This window comes from Netta rufina (assembly GCF_964035555.1).
Source record: "Netta rufina genome assembly, chromosome: 1".
Lineage (NCBI taxonomy): Eukaryota > Metazoa > Chordata > Aves > Anseriformes > Anatidae > Netta > Netta rufina.
The window spans coordinates 178469866-178486122 of NC_140123.1; the positions used below are offsets into that span (position 1 = coordinate 178469866).

At 37.9% G+C, this 16257-nt stretch overlaps 1 protein-coding gene across 2 annotated transcripts in view; it reads left to right on the forward strand.

Annotated features, from left to right (window-relative positions):
* ZNF277 (zinc finger protein 277) overlaps nt 1-14028 on the forward strand; it is a gene marked incomplete at its 5' end in the record, with an annotated part of 55288 nt that extends 41260 nt beyond the window's left edge. For both annotated transcript variants that reach the window (XM_084306397.1, XM_084306398.1), the window contains 6 exons: nt 2151-2283; nt 9003-9070; nt 10221-10317; nt 11689-11731; nt 12499-12673; nt 13712-14028. In XM_084306397.1, coding sequence (XP_084162523.1) covers nt 2151-2283; nt 9003-9070; nt 10221-10317; nt 11689-11731; nt 12499-12673; nt 13712-13904 — 709 coding nt within the window. In that variant the 3' untranslated portion in view covers nt 13905-14028. The remainder of the gene's footprint in view (nt 1-2150; nt 2284-9002; nt 9071-10220; nt 10318-11688; nt 11732-12498; nt 12674-13711) is intronic.
* Nucleotides 14029-16257: the final 2229 nt, after the last annotated feature.

Here is a 16257-nt window from a genome sequence, read left to right on the forward strand (position 1 = left end):
GCTTTGTAATTAAAAGCCTCAAAATGCAGGAATTTGTGAAAACTGGGGTATAGAAATTAAATTAAGTATCCTTCCAGACAAATTTAGAATCCATTGGCTTGCATATCTGCAAAAAAGAAAGAGATTCAAAGGACTGAAAAGGCAATGGTGGTCTCTAATTTACAATCTCTGGCCTATCGAAGAACACGCAGTCATGATAGATACAGGTAAATTTCCTCCAGAAATGAAGATATTTTAAGAATGCCTTCTGTGTTATAATTAGTGTTGCAACTGATAAATTGCAGCTGCACTGATTATCAGGAGGACCTCAGGGTGTCATTTAGATGGAGGTTTTTCAAAGCCAATTAAGCCTGTAGTTAATGCACACACTGAAGTTGCTTCCAAAGCAATGAAAGGCCACTCCTCTCCTCCTGCTGAGAGCAGACTTAATAGCTGTGCTAGATAGTGCCTGAAAATATTTTTGAGAGCAGAAAAGTCTAATTTTAGATAGATGTGACTACATTGTGTATGCTGAGGAAATGCATTACATGTCTTTCCTGGGAATGCCTCATGCAATTAGAGCATACACTTTATTGTAAGCAGGTAGAGTAAAGCAGATTTTTAAGCATGTATTCTGCCACTGGACCTACAATCCACAAGCTAGGCAGTTTTCAGATTTTTAGGCTGCAAGCACAAACAGAACTCAACACTTCTTTTTAAAAGTAAGCCTAAACTTTACAGTTCTTGTAAGGCAGAAGGATACTGAGAATCCTGAATTGATGCTCCACACAGAAGAGCTGAGTGGAATCTAGCTGCACCTTTGCTGAAGCAGTATGAGGGCTTTCTGGGTGCAGGAACAGACCTGCTAGACACAGTATTTTTTTGCATGGGCAAACACTTGAGTGTGAAAATAACTTTCTTCTTCAACATGTTTATCTAAATCCACAGAAAAATTACAGAAAGGTCTGACCCAAACACTGTTAAAACTCCTCTTGATTGTATGATCAAGCACACTTTCATTTGTTAGTAAAGAAAAAATAAAAAAATTGGGTGATCACTTTCGTTCATAGCCACCGTATTTTTTAATGTCCATGTCTTTTGAGTCTTGAAGTGTTGTTGACTCACCCTTCAATCAAACCGTTCTTCCTGCTAGCCAGTAGCACCAATACAAAGATACAATTCCACAGTTACAGAGCTTTTAATTGAACAGAATTGATTTTGATTTTTCTAAGGATTTTCCCTACCTCTCTGCAGAGATGGCCAAAAGAAACTGTGTTCATCCTGGTAAGATATGTAAGCCACCTCTTATGAGAACAGTGTTTTAACACATTAACTAGTGTCACAGGAGATATCCAACACTTACATGGCTTAATGACATTGCAGCAATTTAATTTATTACAGTAAGTAGTAGATTGATATAATTAATTTGTTATAATGACAGGAGTCACATTGATTAGTCTACTGCATATTTAAGTTGCTAAATCTTAACATAAATCAGGTACCTTTAAAAATTCAAGTTCCACTCATCAACAAGAGTAGTTAGTAAGGATTCCTCTGCCTTCAGGAGTAACTCTGAGAGATGTCCCAGCCCAAGGTGAGATCACTGCTGTGCAGCCCACTGCTTCAGCAATGAGAGCTCAAATTAGTCTTTTTCTGACTGCTGTATTTATAAGATTAAGAGATTGGATCCTAGTCAAACTTAGAATCTTAACACGTTGCTTTCAACCTCTCAGCGTTAAAAGATATGTAGCACGTTCAGGATATGTTTTTTTTTTCTCTTTCTAAATGACAACAGAACAGTTATTCATTTATTAGATTCCTGTATAAGTGCGTGCTGAGTTAAGAATTCAGTTGCTTACCAGTCAGTGTCCCTCCAATGTCCTGATAGGACAATTTTGGTAAAGCAAACTTTTCTTCCATTTTACTTCCATTTTATTATCTGTATTTTCATTGTATGTAGTTTTTGCTAGGAGTCTGGTTATCTAAGTGTTTGATTGACTGTACTGTGATCTAAGGTGTTTTTTTTTCAAATAAATTGATTTTCCTTTTCATTTGGTTTGCTCTCATGTACTTAGAATTAATCTTACTTTATATATCTCCAGCTTATTTAAGTATATTATCTTACACTATTTTTGTTTTAACATATTGACCTGTTTACCTTTTTATCTTAGTTTGCAGTGTTTGTACTGTGAAAAAATCTTCAGAGACAAAAACACACTTAAAGATCATATGAGAAAGAAGCAGCATCGCAGGATCAATGCCAAAAACAAAGAATATGACAGATTTTATATCATTAATTACTTGGTAAGAGGTTCTATGAATAAATTGTAAATCAACTAGAGTGATGCAGACAATATCTTGTTAAAAGCGAGTAATTCCAAACCAGCAATTAGTGCAAAGGTCAAAAATCAAGTGAAGGACTCTTAAGAAATATGCTCATTTATGGTGTGATATTCCGGATAATTATTGAACTAAGGAATAGTAAACATTTGTTGAGATTTGATTTTGAGAGATGCAAGAATGCAGCTTGAAGAGATGCTAATCATCATGTCATTAGTGCTCAGTCTCTGCTTTAATAACCAGAAGGGAAAATGAGATAGAGTAATGAAATAAATGGAGATCTAACTTGAATGCTATTGGCTTTGAGCTTGTTTTCTACAAACCTTAGGCTGGAAGTGCTCTTCAAGTATAAATTAAATGCAAAGAGGAGGAAAATGAAAGATATATAGATGAAAGAAAAAGTAAGTGTTTGCTTTTAGCCTCCAGGTAGGTGTATGTAGTTAGGTATTAATATTTTTTATCTCAGATCTTTGAGAGTGTCTATGATGTGTGTGTAACAAATTTTCACTTGCTGTCTTCAACTCTTGAGTGTAAGAGCTGCTTTAAAAGCTTCTACACTCTCTCCCAGAAATAACTGTATTTCACCTGAACTAGTCTCTGTGCCTGTTGCATTTGTTAGTATCCAGGTTATAAACAATTTTTTCAGGCACTTTTCGATGTTTTACCAACTCTTTGCATTTAATCTCTTTCCCTGGTTTTACCCCAATCTTCAGAGCAAAAAGCTGGACGTTTAAGGCTCTGCAAAGTCCCTTCTACCCTGGGTGGAGTGAATTCCCTCTGTGATCCTGTATGCCTTCCTTCCAAAGATCAGTGATCTGAGACCTTTATTTTCTTTTGTAGATACTTAAATACCACTGCTTTAAAACTGATCTATACTTGCTGCATTGTAAGAAAAAAGTTGTGAAGTTTTGTATGTTGGTTATTCTCAGCTTCCCAACAGAAGTTAGCATTCACGTCTTCTGTGCAAGTTAGCAGATTTGAATTTAATGTTGTAATTCTTGTAAGTGATTTTAATGGTTTGTTGGTTTTTTTTCTTCTCTATTAGTCTTGTAGGTAATCTTACATTTTTATTCAGAACTTGGCATCCTGTTTAAATTCCCTTCCATCTTGAATTTCCATTTGATGTTCAGCTTTGCATTTGTCCCAGCTTTGGTGAGGAAATTGAGCCAGATGACTGCTCAAAGACATTTTAAAAAGCATTGTCTAAGTAGGGCTGATGGCATGGCCATGGAGCATGCAAACTATTAAGCGGCATGGGCAATCACAGGACACTGCTCATGTCAGTGCCCTAGAACTCCATAGTTATCACTGGTATGCTGGGCAAGACTTTGCAGAGTGACTTCTTATGCCAGCCTGAACCGATTCAGGTCACTCGTTAGCATCACTTAGAGATGTATTTTTTATGTCCTTGGTATTACAGACAGAGGATGGTAAATGTAATTCAAATAAAAAATATCAAACCACCAAAATGCGTAAGACCAGCAGGGAACTGTATGTACAAGGTTAGTGACAGTGTGTTTCTAGTGCTCCTTCTTGGACGTACTTTGAAAGATCACAGTTTTTTGTCTGTCTCTATGCTCTGCTATAGCCATGTTTTCTTTTCACACATTCTCATTTGTCTTTCACAGTGTCATACAAAGCGGACTGTTTCTATTCACTGTTTCTGATCCTTCAAAGTGTAGCCAAATCAGCACTTAAGACATTTCTTCTTTTAAGTAAAGCTTTTTTTTTTTTAATAAACAGACGAAAAACTTAAGCACTTACAGAATAGTTCACTATACAATGTATATTTACACACTCATGTTATGTGGGATTAAACTTTTCATTAACATGAAAATCTTAGAGTACTTCCTGTGTAGCAGAAAGTATGTATATGCTCTCAAAATAGCTTTTGGTAAACTCTTTAAATATTCACAAAGGAGGAAAAGAGATTACAGGGAAGAACTTTAATTTGTTCACTGGGGGTTCTGTAGGATAGCCTTTATATATAAGGAGAAATAACATTATTCTCTACTGCACATATGTAGTCTACAGTCAGTTATGTTCATGTCGTAAGACTTTTTTCAAACTGAATTTATATTCAGTGAATTCTAGATGTTATGCGAGGTACACCCACTGTAATGACTTGAAGTAGTGGTTTTTACTTCCTCTCCCTCAGCCCTTCGCAGTTTACTAGAGGATTTTCTTTGGTAGTGTCAAGCTTTACTGACTTTTCAAGGAGTCTTAAAGATCTGTTCTTTCTATTGCTCTAAATTTCCAGGGGAATTATACAATTTCACAGCTACAGACATGAGTTGAATGTTTTATTTGAATTGACAGATACACTGTTTTGATATATATTAGTCAATTGATCTTGACCTAAAGATGTAGACTCAGAATTTATCTATTTTTCATGTTTTCACAGAAAAGTTTGAATTTGAGAATGTGAAAAAGATATTTCCATATTCAAAGTTTGTTCAAGTTTGTTTTTATCAAAAAGAGACTTTCAGGCTAAGTAGGTTTCTAATGATAAACATCAGTATCATCACAGTATTACCCTCTTTACTTTTAGGATGTGCATCATAACACTTTTCTATCAGCAGCTGGATCTTTAGCTGTTTAAATGGATAGTTTTTTAGTACAGCAATCTTACAGACACCTTCTTTAAAGCCAAGTTGTATTTATGTTCATGTCCTTTTTTTCCTGTTACATGTTATCTTCACCAAGCCCTGTGTAAAATAGACTTACTAAGCTGGAGCTGACAGTTTCCTTTATTTTGTGGCTTTTTTACTGAGAGGTCTAAAAGGCTTTTTGTTCAGATGTCCAGCGAATGCCTGCTGAATTGCCTTATGATCTTCTGGCCAGTTCTTACTTGTGTTTTTAAGTTGATGGCAAAGTTCCCATCGACTTCATTTAGAGCAGTAGGCCTTCCTTCCTTCTTCCTTTCCCTCCATTCTGCTTTTGGCTTCACTTGTATTTTTACTGCAGTTGTAAGAATCTGCTTTCATAACCTAAGTTACATTTTCTGTTTGTGTGTTGATAATTCCCTAAGTTTTCAGTTTGGCTTCTCAATGAATAATAGTGCAAATTGTTTTGTAAATGTTTTGGTGTTCTAGGACTTTCCACAACTTGTGTCACAACCCACAAGCTGCTTTGATTAGTCTACCCCCATATTATTCACGTGTTCTGTTGCTCACAGGTCAGTGTTAAGATACAGCATTACGCATGATCTTTAGGAGGAATGGAAGCTCTTTTTGTCACGTGCACGTATAACAGATTTCTTTCATAAGCAACTCTCAAAAGTTTATTACTAGGTAGTTACACAGAATTTGAATGGGAGTTTTGCAGTTATGCAAATGACTCGAAAGGCACTTTCGGGTCACTTCCACTGTGGATTTGGAGGTTTTCTGTCAGTACTGTATAAGTATGGAAGATGATACCAATCCTATTCCCAAACTGTTTTTAAGTACAAATTGAGAAAGACCAACAGATAGAGGACGAAGAACTGAGCAGCAGTGCATCCAAGATATATATGTAGGTTACCTTACTTTTCTCAAAAAAAAAAAAGAAGAACCTTCCAACCTAATTTTCTTGTTTCTGTGCCTTTGTAAGCCTGTGTCCCCATGAGTCATCTTGCACCAAGGGTCAAGTAAAGATGGAGAGGGAAGAACTTTGTAGTCTGTGAAACCTACTGGAGGTCATAAAAGAACAGAAAGCAGTCATAAAACTCTCTTGTTCCCAGTCCAGGGAACTGAGGTAGACCCAGCATGAGAGGGCCTGCCTTTGTTCGCAAAATGGTTACCAGCTGCACTTTAAGTATGGAGTATCCATTGTAGGAAGTGATGATGTTCATTTTCAAGTTGACTGATGTCACGTATCTGTAGTAATGTAACATCACAGTAATGAATGTGCTTATGACTAAGACAGACAACTAAAAATGCTACCTATCACTTATTAGAAAATTTTACTTGTCCTGAAAGATGAAAAGCTGTTTTCTTCTTATTGCCAAGCTCTAAATCATCATTATTAGCTGTTGCTGGGGAGGGAAGGGAATTTATAGGGGTTACTCTTTATATTTAGCCTGCTCTGACTTAAGTAGTGCATATTTTTTAAAATAGTCAAGGGAAACACTCCTTCAGTTGGTAGCAGTTCAAGTCTTAATAAAATTGGTATGTTCATTTCTCTTCAAGGAGAGATGCAGGCTCCAAGTGGGGAAACACCTCATTTTACAATTAATCCATTGTCTGTTAATTCACGTTGGGGTAAGAGCATGTCTTCTTCATGACAAAGCATTGCTAAGGTCTGCAGCAATATAAAACAAATCAGATGATCATAGTAAGGCAGGTGAGAAGAAGGGCAAGGGGAAATTTGCAGGGAAATCAGCAGCTGTTTGGAGTTTCTGAGCTCCACAGGCCAGGAATACTATTTGCATGTAGTTCAGTAATTGCTCTTTTGGGAAAAACACTTGAGACAGCAGCTGCCTGTGTCTAGTTTCTCCCATCTCACCACCTCTTCTCGTGTTGGGGTATGTTGCCCCAGCAAAGCATGCAGGCCTTTTACCCACAAAGCCTTTAAAGCAGTGCTCAAATTGAGGAGATAAATTGTTGGTGAGGCAATTCATCTCTGTGTATTTTAAAAATAGTTGTTTTTTCTTGGGTTTATATCAAGTCCTGCAGTTCCTTTAATCGTGTATTTTCTACTGTGTGAACTATTAACAATGTCAAGTCTGTTTTTTTCTCTGATTTTGTTAAGGATTTCTTAGGAATCTCTGGAGATGTTTGCTGGGAGTTCTTACATCCCAGATGAAAGAGCAAAGGAACTTGAATATATAACAAAGCCACCCTTGGTCCTAGATGCTTATCAAGCTGTAAAGTTTTTTGCTTTTTTTCCTGTTTTTGACAAAATTGAAAGAGTTTCAAAAAACTTTCGAAGGACTCTATCCCACCCAATTGCTCAGCTTCAGTCTTTTGACACTTTCATGATCATGTCCCCAGTTATCCAGTTACCTTGGATTTTTCCAGTGGTACAAGAACCGATTAGCTCTTGTTTCTTTTTCTCTCCTCGGAATACATATAGATGAGGGCAGAAAACTTCTTGCAAGATCCTTCACTGCGTTCTTTGCAGAAATACCATAAAGAAACAGCAGCAATAACAAAGCTTGTGCATAGCTGTTATCTATCCCTTTTCCCCTTCAATTAAAAGTTGAAGCTCAATACTGGCTGCTGTTTTGAACAAGCACTTTTGTGAACATACACTCCACGCTGCTAAGGGAAAAACCTGTTAGCATCCGTCTTCATTTTGCAGTGGTTGTGAGCTCGTATCCTCTCATTAAGGTTTTAACAGTAGAGCTAGAAGAAACTTGCGTGCAGCTGTGAGAACATGTGGTGAGACGTGTTAATGGCTTCATGTTATCTCACAGTAATGGTGACATTAATGAGTCTCCCTTGTAACTCGGAGAGTTTGCACACTACCATGTCGCATCCCTGAATTAATTACTGAATTTTCATTCCGTAATCTTTAATGGCATTATGTTTAGAGCTGTCTAGAGATATTTGTGTATCATTTACCTGATAGACAGTAACAGCTTTGAAAGTTCTCATTAAATTGTTAAATGATGTGTATCTTTAAATTCTTTTTCCAAACAGCTGTAAAGACAATAACAACACTTGTTACTAAGGATGTTATTAAATATATTTATTAGAGGAAGTACTTGAACGAAATAAATGAAAGAATGACCTTTTTGTTCATTGCATTTTTTCAGTGGGGACAAGATCATCAACTATGATCTTTGTGAATGCTTCGCAGCCATCAAAAGCATGAGTTCAAAACTACTATTTCAATTACTGGTTAGTTGGCCCTGGTTTATTTTTAAAGACAGGAAGAACCTGTCAAAGGAAAGAAAAACACTAGCTAAAGATCACTGCTGGAATTTTAGTAGAGTGCTTCAGCTTTTTATTGTCTGTTATTTATATCACAGTCATGCCGAGAGTGCCTGCCATTGTGCCGAACACTGCACAAAAGTATTGTGAAAGGCTTTGTGCTGAAGGTCTTTAAGGTATAAATAAACAATACAGAGGGTAAAAGGAAGAACAGAACATCATGAATAGGTGTGCTTACATTCAGCTCTGGGAAGAGGGTGGAAGAGAAACTATATTCTAATCTGTGCCTCAGCTCATGCTGTTTCTCTGTAGTATTCTGTGGCTACGTTTGTGCTACACCTTTTTACCAGCATAACCTTGTGTGAGATACAAGTACTGGCTAGTGTAGCTATGTCAACTAAAGTCTCAGAAGCAATAGCTGCATTGTTTCATCAGCTTCTTCTTCATGTTGCATGAAGAAGAAGATGGGCAGATTGGATTGAGCAAGTGTGCTGGCAAACACAAACCAGTGATCAAACATCCCCACCTTGGGCAATTCTTGGTAGGGTTGCAACACTGGTGTTACACAGAACTTGAATGCTCTTCCTGGGAGCTCTGTGCCAATCATTTTCTTCACAGATCTATTGTGAGGAGCCCATTAAAAGATAAAAGTATTGTTATTTTTAAAAGTTATTACTAAGGCAGTGCTGTGTGACTGCCTTTAACTCAGAAATACCAGAGTGATCCAAAATAAACTGTTGATTATGACTTCCCAAATATTCATTCATTTGATACATAAAATGTGATGTGAATCAGAAAATGTTTTTCTTTTTTCTTTTTCACCAGGAATTTGGAAAGTCGTGGGAGGAAGTGCAGTCCGAGGATGATCGGGAATTAATAGATAACCTGGAAGAGTAAGTAAGAGTTAAGTATGTACACATAATAAAGATTTGAAAGGACATTATTGTTGAAAGTAGTTACAGGGAAAATGCTGTGCATAGTTCATACAGTTAAAATTCATTTAAGCCAGTCAAATCGACTTCAAGTTGTTCTCATCAAAGACACATCTCCACAATGAGAACTATAAATTTCATATTTCAACCACAAGCCTACATTTGTTTTGTGGTGTTTGTTTTGTTTTTTGTTTTTTTTTTTTCATATAGTTCAAACAACAGTCTTTATGGTTTATAAATGATGTGGGCAAAACTTTTTTTTTTTTTTTTTTACTTCCGTATTTAAAAATGATTGAACTGCATTTGCTCACATTTCAAATCTAGAGTAAGCATCCAAAATGTCAGCATAAAAAAGAAGGTCTATGAAAAAGTCTGATAAAAAGGTAACAGCTAGAGATTAAGGAACAATTTTGAAGGAACCTTCAGTGGTGCTGTTTGAGGGCAACATGTGCCTCTGTCTGTTATTCTTGGCTCCAGGCCTTCAGGTCACTACTGAACCTCCACTACCCATCTGTATCTGCCTGTAACTTGAGTTTAACTTTACTTGATTAAAAACTGGGTGCAATAATACCACTATTTTGAAGCAGTGTTGTGGATCTAAATGAATAAATGTTGGTATTTATTCTCTATGCGTGCATCTAAATGAGTGTCTCTTTCTAGAATACTATTTTATAAGTTACACTTCAAGTGAACTGTGTGTGATGTTTATGTCTGTGGCTGGTATATTGCAAGATTAGAAAAACTTGAAAGATCTTACAAAAATAAATACTGAAAGCAATTTTTTTATAACTTATCAAACTGGATAGAAACTGAAGTTAAGATCCTGTTAGCAGTGCATGCAAATTCAGGTACAATTTACTGCCTACCTGCACAGGAATTACTCAGCAATAACTGCTCAGTTATTCTTGAATTTCTAATTTTTTTAGACAGTAAAGCAGTTTCTAACCATATATTCAGCTTTAAATCCACATTCTTTTCCACCCCTTTAAAGTATTCAGTTTCTCTGAATTTATTTCCGATGCTATAAGAGCAGAAGCTGAAGTGCTCTTTTCGCAAAATCTCTCTCCTCTTTTCCACAACTAAATGAATATTTTTGACTCTTACTCATAAGAGACTGGTCTGACTGGGAAGAGCATCCTGTGTGTGCAGTTTGCCTGTTCTGTGAACAACAAGCAGACACCACTGGAAAACTCTATCTTCACATGCAGGTAAGACTGGTGGTTGTGGTTTTACGCTGATGGGTAGCTTAGCTCCACCACGCTGCTCTTTCACTCCTGTCCTCAAAGAAAAAAAAAAAAAAAAGGAGGGGGAGAAAATATGATGAAAAAAAAAAAAAGAGTTAAGATAAGGACAGGCAGATTGCTCAACAATAATCATCACAGGCAAAACAGAGTCAGCATAGGGAGATGAATGTAACTTAATGCCAACTAATAACAGAGTAGGGCAGTGAGAACTAAAAGCAATTTAAAAGCACCTCCCCCTCCCAATCTGCCATCTTCCACCTCCTCCCCCTGAGCAGAACAGGAGAATGGGGACTGGGGGCTGTGGTCAGTCTCTGATGCTTCATTTCCACCGATCCTTCACGGTTCCTCTCTGCCCCTGCTCCTACGGGGGCTCTCCATGGGCCGCAGCCTCCTCCAGGCCACAGCCACCTGCTCCACCGGGGGCTCCTCCACCCGTGGGGGGGCTGCAGCGTGGAGATCTGCTCCGTGTGGGACCCATGGGCTGCAGGGGGACAGCCTGCTCCACCAGAGGCCTCTCCACAGGCCGCAGGGGAACTGCTGCTGCATGCCCGGAGAACCTTCTGCCCTCCTGCTGCAAGGCTGCTTCTTTCACATTTTCTTGCCCCTCTCTCCCAGCTGATGTGTAACAGCAGTTTTTTCCCCCTTTCTTAAATCTGCTCTCCCAGAGGCCCAACCAGTGTCGGCTCTGGCCAGCAGCAGGTCCCTTTTGGATCTGTCTGGAGCTGGCTGTGATCTGACATGGGGCAGGTCCTCGTCTCCTTTCACAGCAGCCATCACCGCTGCAGCTCCCTCCCCACTACCAAAACCTTGCTATGTAAGCCAGATATACTTGTTTGAAGTATCAGCTCTTTCAGTGCTTTGGAAGTCAAAAGTAGGATTGTGGCATCTTTCTTAAGATCAAACCAGCTGCTGAACTGGAATGCCTTCTTTTAGTGCACAACGAAGGCACTGCATCTCTAGCATCTGCCCTCTACAATATTCAGTAGAATCAAGTTTTACATTGACAGTATGAATAGCTATTACTTTTGAGTGTACAGACTGGTACAAAGCATTAAAAAAGTAGCATTTTTAATAATAAAGTTGCTTGATGATTTAACACATTCGATGGTTAGCATCTGTGTTTCAGTTTTAATAAACTATTTAATAGCAGAGTTGCAGTTTAACTGAATATGAAAGTTTCTGATGAAATAACTTTTGGGCGTTATTCCATACATTAGTGTTTGCATGTCTGTATGTCTGTGAGTCTGAAAAACTGAGCTGTCTTCAGCCTGGACTAATACAAGTATTGGGAGTGAGAATTTTTCCTTTCCTTTTTTTTTTTTTTTTTCTCTCTAGAAATCACATGGATTTGACTTCCTTAAAATAAAGTCAGAACATGGTGAGTAAAAGATGCTCAATTGTCAGCATTTGCTGCTAGTGTGGTGAAAACCACATTATAAGAATACTGGAAAACAACTGTATCAATTTGATTTTTGTTTGGACATCTACCTTCTCCATTACGGAAACTCTTTCTGCCAGCTTATAAAAGACAGCCAAGAACACTTTATTTTTCTGGGACTCTCATACCTGTATCAGCTCCTTGCTCTCTGCATGCTCCTCAAGATTTTAATTCATTACAAAAATGAAGTCAGATTTGAAAAGAAACACAGACCAGAAGCTTTTGTTAACTGAATTTTCCCTGCTTCTTTCCTCAGCAGAGTTGTTAGTGCCGAGGATGTGTGCTATTTTCTTTAGAACCATTAGATTCTTTCACAGAGTGGCCTCTGCAAATAGCTGCTCTATGAGTCCCACATCCGGCTGGTGGAGCCCTGGAATAAGTATTACTATTATTATTAGGATTATTATTATTATGCCTGTTAAGACTTGCTTGCAATTTAGAAGGCTGTGGTCTAAGCTGCGTTTGCCCAATGTTTCCTTTCTTCTCTAGACTGAGGGGAAGCAAAATGTTTGTAATTTTTACTGTAAAAGAAGGACCAGTTCCCCTGCAGCTGGGAAGAAACATTTGCTCAGTTAGTTTGCTGAGTTATAGCATTCAGCCAGTCCTGCCTTCAGTAACCTTTATGAACCTTTATGCTTAACCCAGTAAAGCATTTGTAAATTATGTTTTATATTCCTCAAGTGCTTGTTTGCTACTGTCTCTCCTAGGTCTGAACTTTTATCAGCAAGTAAAGCTAGTGAACTTCATAAGGAGGGAAATCCATCATTGTCGTTGTTACAATTGCCAGGAAAAATTCCAGTCTAAAGGAGAATTGATAAATCATATGGAAGAAACAAAACACATCACATTCCTGCCATCCAGGTCTACATGGGACCAACCACAGTAAGGACAAACTATTTCTTCCAGCATTTATACTGCTGTCTGTTAATGTCTGTAAAGCAAAAAGTTGAAAGTTGTTTTTTTGCCAGTGCTGCAGTGCCCAGAGCTCCCCAGCTCTACTAACACGGATAAAATAATAAGTGGTCTCAAAACTACTCAGAATTAGAAATCCCTGTACTATCTGAAGCTAAAATGAGCATGGGATACTGCTCTTCTAGCTGCATCCTGGATGCAGTGTCACCATAAGCTGTGTCTGCACTGTCAAGTTAGTGGGCTAGAGGTCTTATGGCAAAGTTGTCTTTGGCATGTATTTGCAGTCATGCAGTGCACAGTGAAAAGCACAAGTGTTGAGCTCTGAGCACTTTCTCCTGGTGGAACAAAGGTTGACTCTGTGCACTAAGGCAGCATCTCAAATGCTCCACCACAAGGTCTTTGAGCCATTAGCTCTCTACAGAGATGCGATTCCTGCCTGGGATGGGCATCTGGCACACGTTTCATTACTGGGAAGGGTAGTGAACATGTGGTTCTGGAAATAAATCAAACCCCTTCTTTTGCACATCTAATGTAGATATATGTATAATAACTACCTAAATTTAGGCATCAGAACAAGATAGCTTTTTATCCATGTTTTTTCCCAGAACAAATGGAGAGAGTGTAACATAGCATTGATTCAGATTGCAAGTAGGTTCTGTAGGTCTAGGGGATGATGGCGTAGATGGTAGAGCACAGGGAGTGTTCTCACTTAAAAAAATCTGTTGAGCATTTGTTATGGGACAAATCTGGATCTGTGGCCTCAGTTGTGAGAATGGGCAGGGGAAGAAATGGCGGAAGGCTTGTCTGTTGCTGCCTCTTCTGTGTGACTCTTCCAAGGTGTACGTGTCAATAGATTTTTTGAGCATGCTGATTACTCATTGCAGAAAACTGAACTTTCTCATTTTTCTGTTTTATGAATCTAATCTCATAAAATAAGCATAGCCTTTTTAAAACAAAATATGTTACTATCTAGTAATATTCTATTCTGTTAAACCTTGTTCCTTCCAGGTATTATTTTCCTACCTATGAAAATGATACGCTGCTATGTACACTCTCGGACAGTGAAGATCTGGTAACTGAGGATCAAAGTGAAGATGTCCCCGTTGTAAGTGAAGATATATCCAATCTAAAAGCTCTCAAACAGAGCAGTGTTTTAAACCAGCTACTGCGTGAAGAGAACAACAGTCAGGAGAAAAATTGACCTTGAATTACAGTTGCTGACCTTTGAGTGTTTCTCCTGGAAGACCAAAAACACATTCTTCCCCTCATATTGGACTACAGTTCACCTCGTTAACGTTCTCACTGGGCAAATATTACATGAATGGGAATGCTAAATAAAATTTATGTGCAAAGTTTTTTTGTTTATCTTCCTTTAAGCTATAGCTTTATTTTAAGACTAAGTGCTGGATTTTCTGCTTGGTTCTTAGAATACTGTTGGTGTTATTCAAAAATAGGATTTTTTTCTTTTTTTTTCTTCTGAATATACCAAAATCAGAGTTCTACTTTAAGACCATCTCATAAAAAGCATGAAAAATTGAGACAGTGTGTCTTTATATATGAGCCAATGAGTAAAACTGCTACGCATTACTGCTCTTAGAGAGCATATGGAAAAGAACCTGAATTTCACTTTCGGTCTGTTACATAAAGCAAATTTTGCTACTTTTAGAATTCTTCAAAGTGAATATGGGTCTGTATATTTCTATTATTCATTATCAAAATACCAGATACGGAGTGCCTGTTCTGAAAACTGGTTCAGAAACATTGGTAAAGCTCTGCAGGACTGCATGGAATGCTGTCAATATGAAGCCTCAAAATGTATAGGACAACTGCAGTCTTGGTTGCATCAAAAATCCACAGAATTTAAAATAGCCTTATTGTATGGTCATGAACTGAGATACAAAAGAAATTACTTCACAGAATCACAGTACTTAGGGGATTGCAGGCACGTAAGTCCAAATTAAATCCTCAAAATCTCTACTCAGCTGTCCATTGAAATTACCATATTTACTATAATATGGAACTTCCCCACGTAATAGTTCCCCACTTGGGTGTGAAGTCTCTAAAATGTCTCTTTGCTATTGTCATGTCTCAGTTCCATCACTGCCTCTGAATTCTGGTTAGATTGCTACTGCTGGTCTCTCACATGGTGATAGGGCTTCACCATGTCCAGAAACACCATGGTGTTGATAGGGCAAAGCAGCTCATACCGTAAGTCCTGATAGGATTGACACTAGGTATTCTTGCTTCTGTTTCTCCTCTGAAAATTTATTTATGGTATTTATGGCATTTATTTATTCAGTTTTGGCTTTGTGTAATAGCTTTCAAAAGGTAACCTGTTCCTTTTTATTCTTTAGCTCAGTGTTAAAGCACTTGCCCAAAGTATGAGAGACTTAGCTCAGTGCCCTTCCCTGCCTGAAAAGATTCAAAGCCGTAGCTTTCTCTTTGCACAAGTCCCTTTACGTTAAATAGATTGCTGTCAATAAGAGTTACGTTTGTCATTAGGTGATGATTAAGAATTAGATACCAGTCCCTAAGAGCAGGAGCTAAAGCTCAAATCTTTACACATGTTCTGCTAAGCTTCTATATCCAGCCTAATTCACCATGCAGTGTATTTGCATCAGTTTCTTTTGATTTGTAGTGAACTTGGTTTCTCCTGGCACTACCCATCACCCAGTAGCACCTCTCTTTGCTTCCCCTTTCCTTTTTGCTTTGGGGCCCAGGTGCTCTAGAGATAGGTTACAACAACAGGATGCTGAAAATGTACTGAGAAAGGCAGAGCAGCCCCCTAACTGCACAGTGAAACAGACACAGAAGCAATTTCTCTCTCTGTCAGGAGGAAATGGAATAGAAGTGGTTCAGCAGGTGCTGAGAATACAGACAAAGGAAGGGGGCAGATGTAGTCATATATCTGCATTGGCTTTGAATAAGCTGCTTCAGAAAGTTATTTTTTCTTTTCTTTGAACTGGAACATATGACCATCTTAAAGAAACTGTAGTTTGTACTTCTTGCATGTGAAATGTATTTAATTTCATGCAGTAATTGGATGTTGCTATTGATTTTTTTTTTTTTCATTTTGTGTAGTTTTCTTCCCAGGCATCTACTTTTCTTCCTAAATTAGAAATTGATCCCAGTCTTTGCTTTTCCATAAGATTCTTCAGCTGAGGTGGGAGTAAGAGTTAGAAGGGTTTACATTAATAATAAGTGTGCTGTTGAGCAGTGGAAGAAATCAGCAAGGGAACTGTGGGTAAATCAGCAGCACACAGATGTGTTTTATGGCAAGCCAATCTCCGAAGGGCACATTAAGGGAAAAGATAAAATTTTATTGTTATATCATAAAGTGAAATAGCCAAATGTTTCCTAATCAAGAGGAATGTCATGCTGAGTCACTCAAAACCCTACAAAATGAAATCAAGAATGTTAATATCAGCAATATGAGATGGCTGTTGTTCCTGGTTCTAACAGGAATCTGAAACTGCAGTTTTTCAGTGCAGAATTAAGAGAGCATTGTAAGAGGAATTTTAAAAACAACATGGTCTGCTTGACTTTTTTGAGTA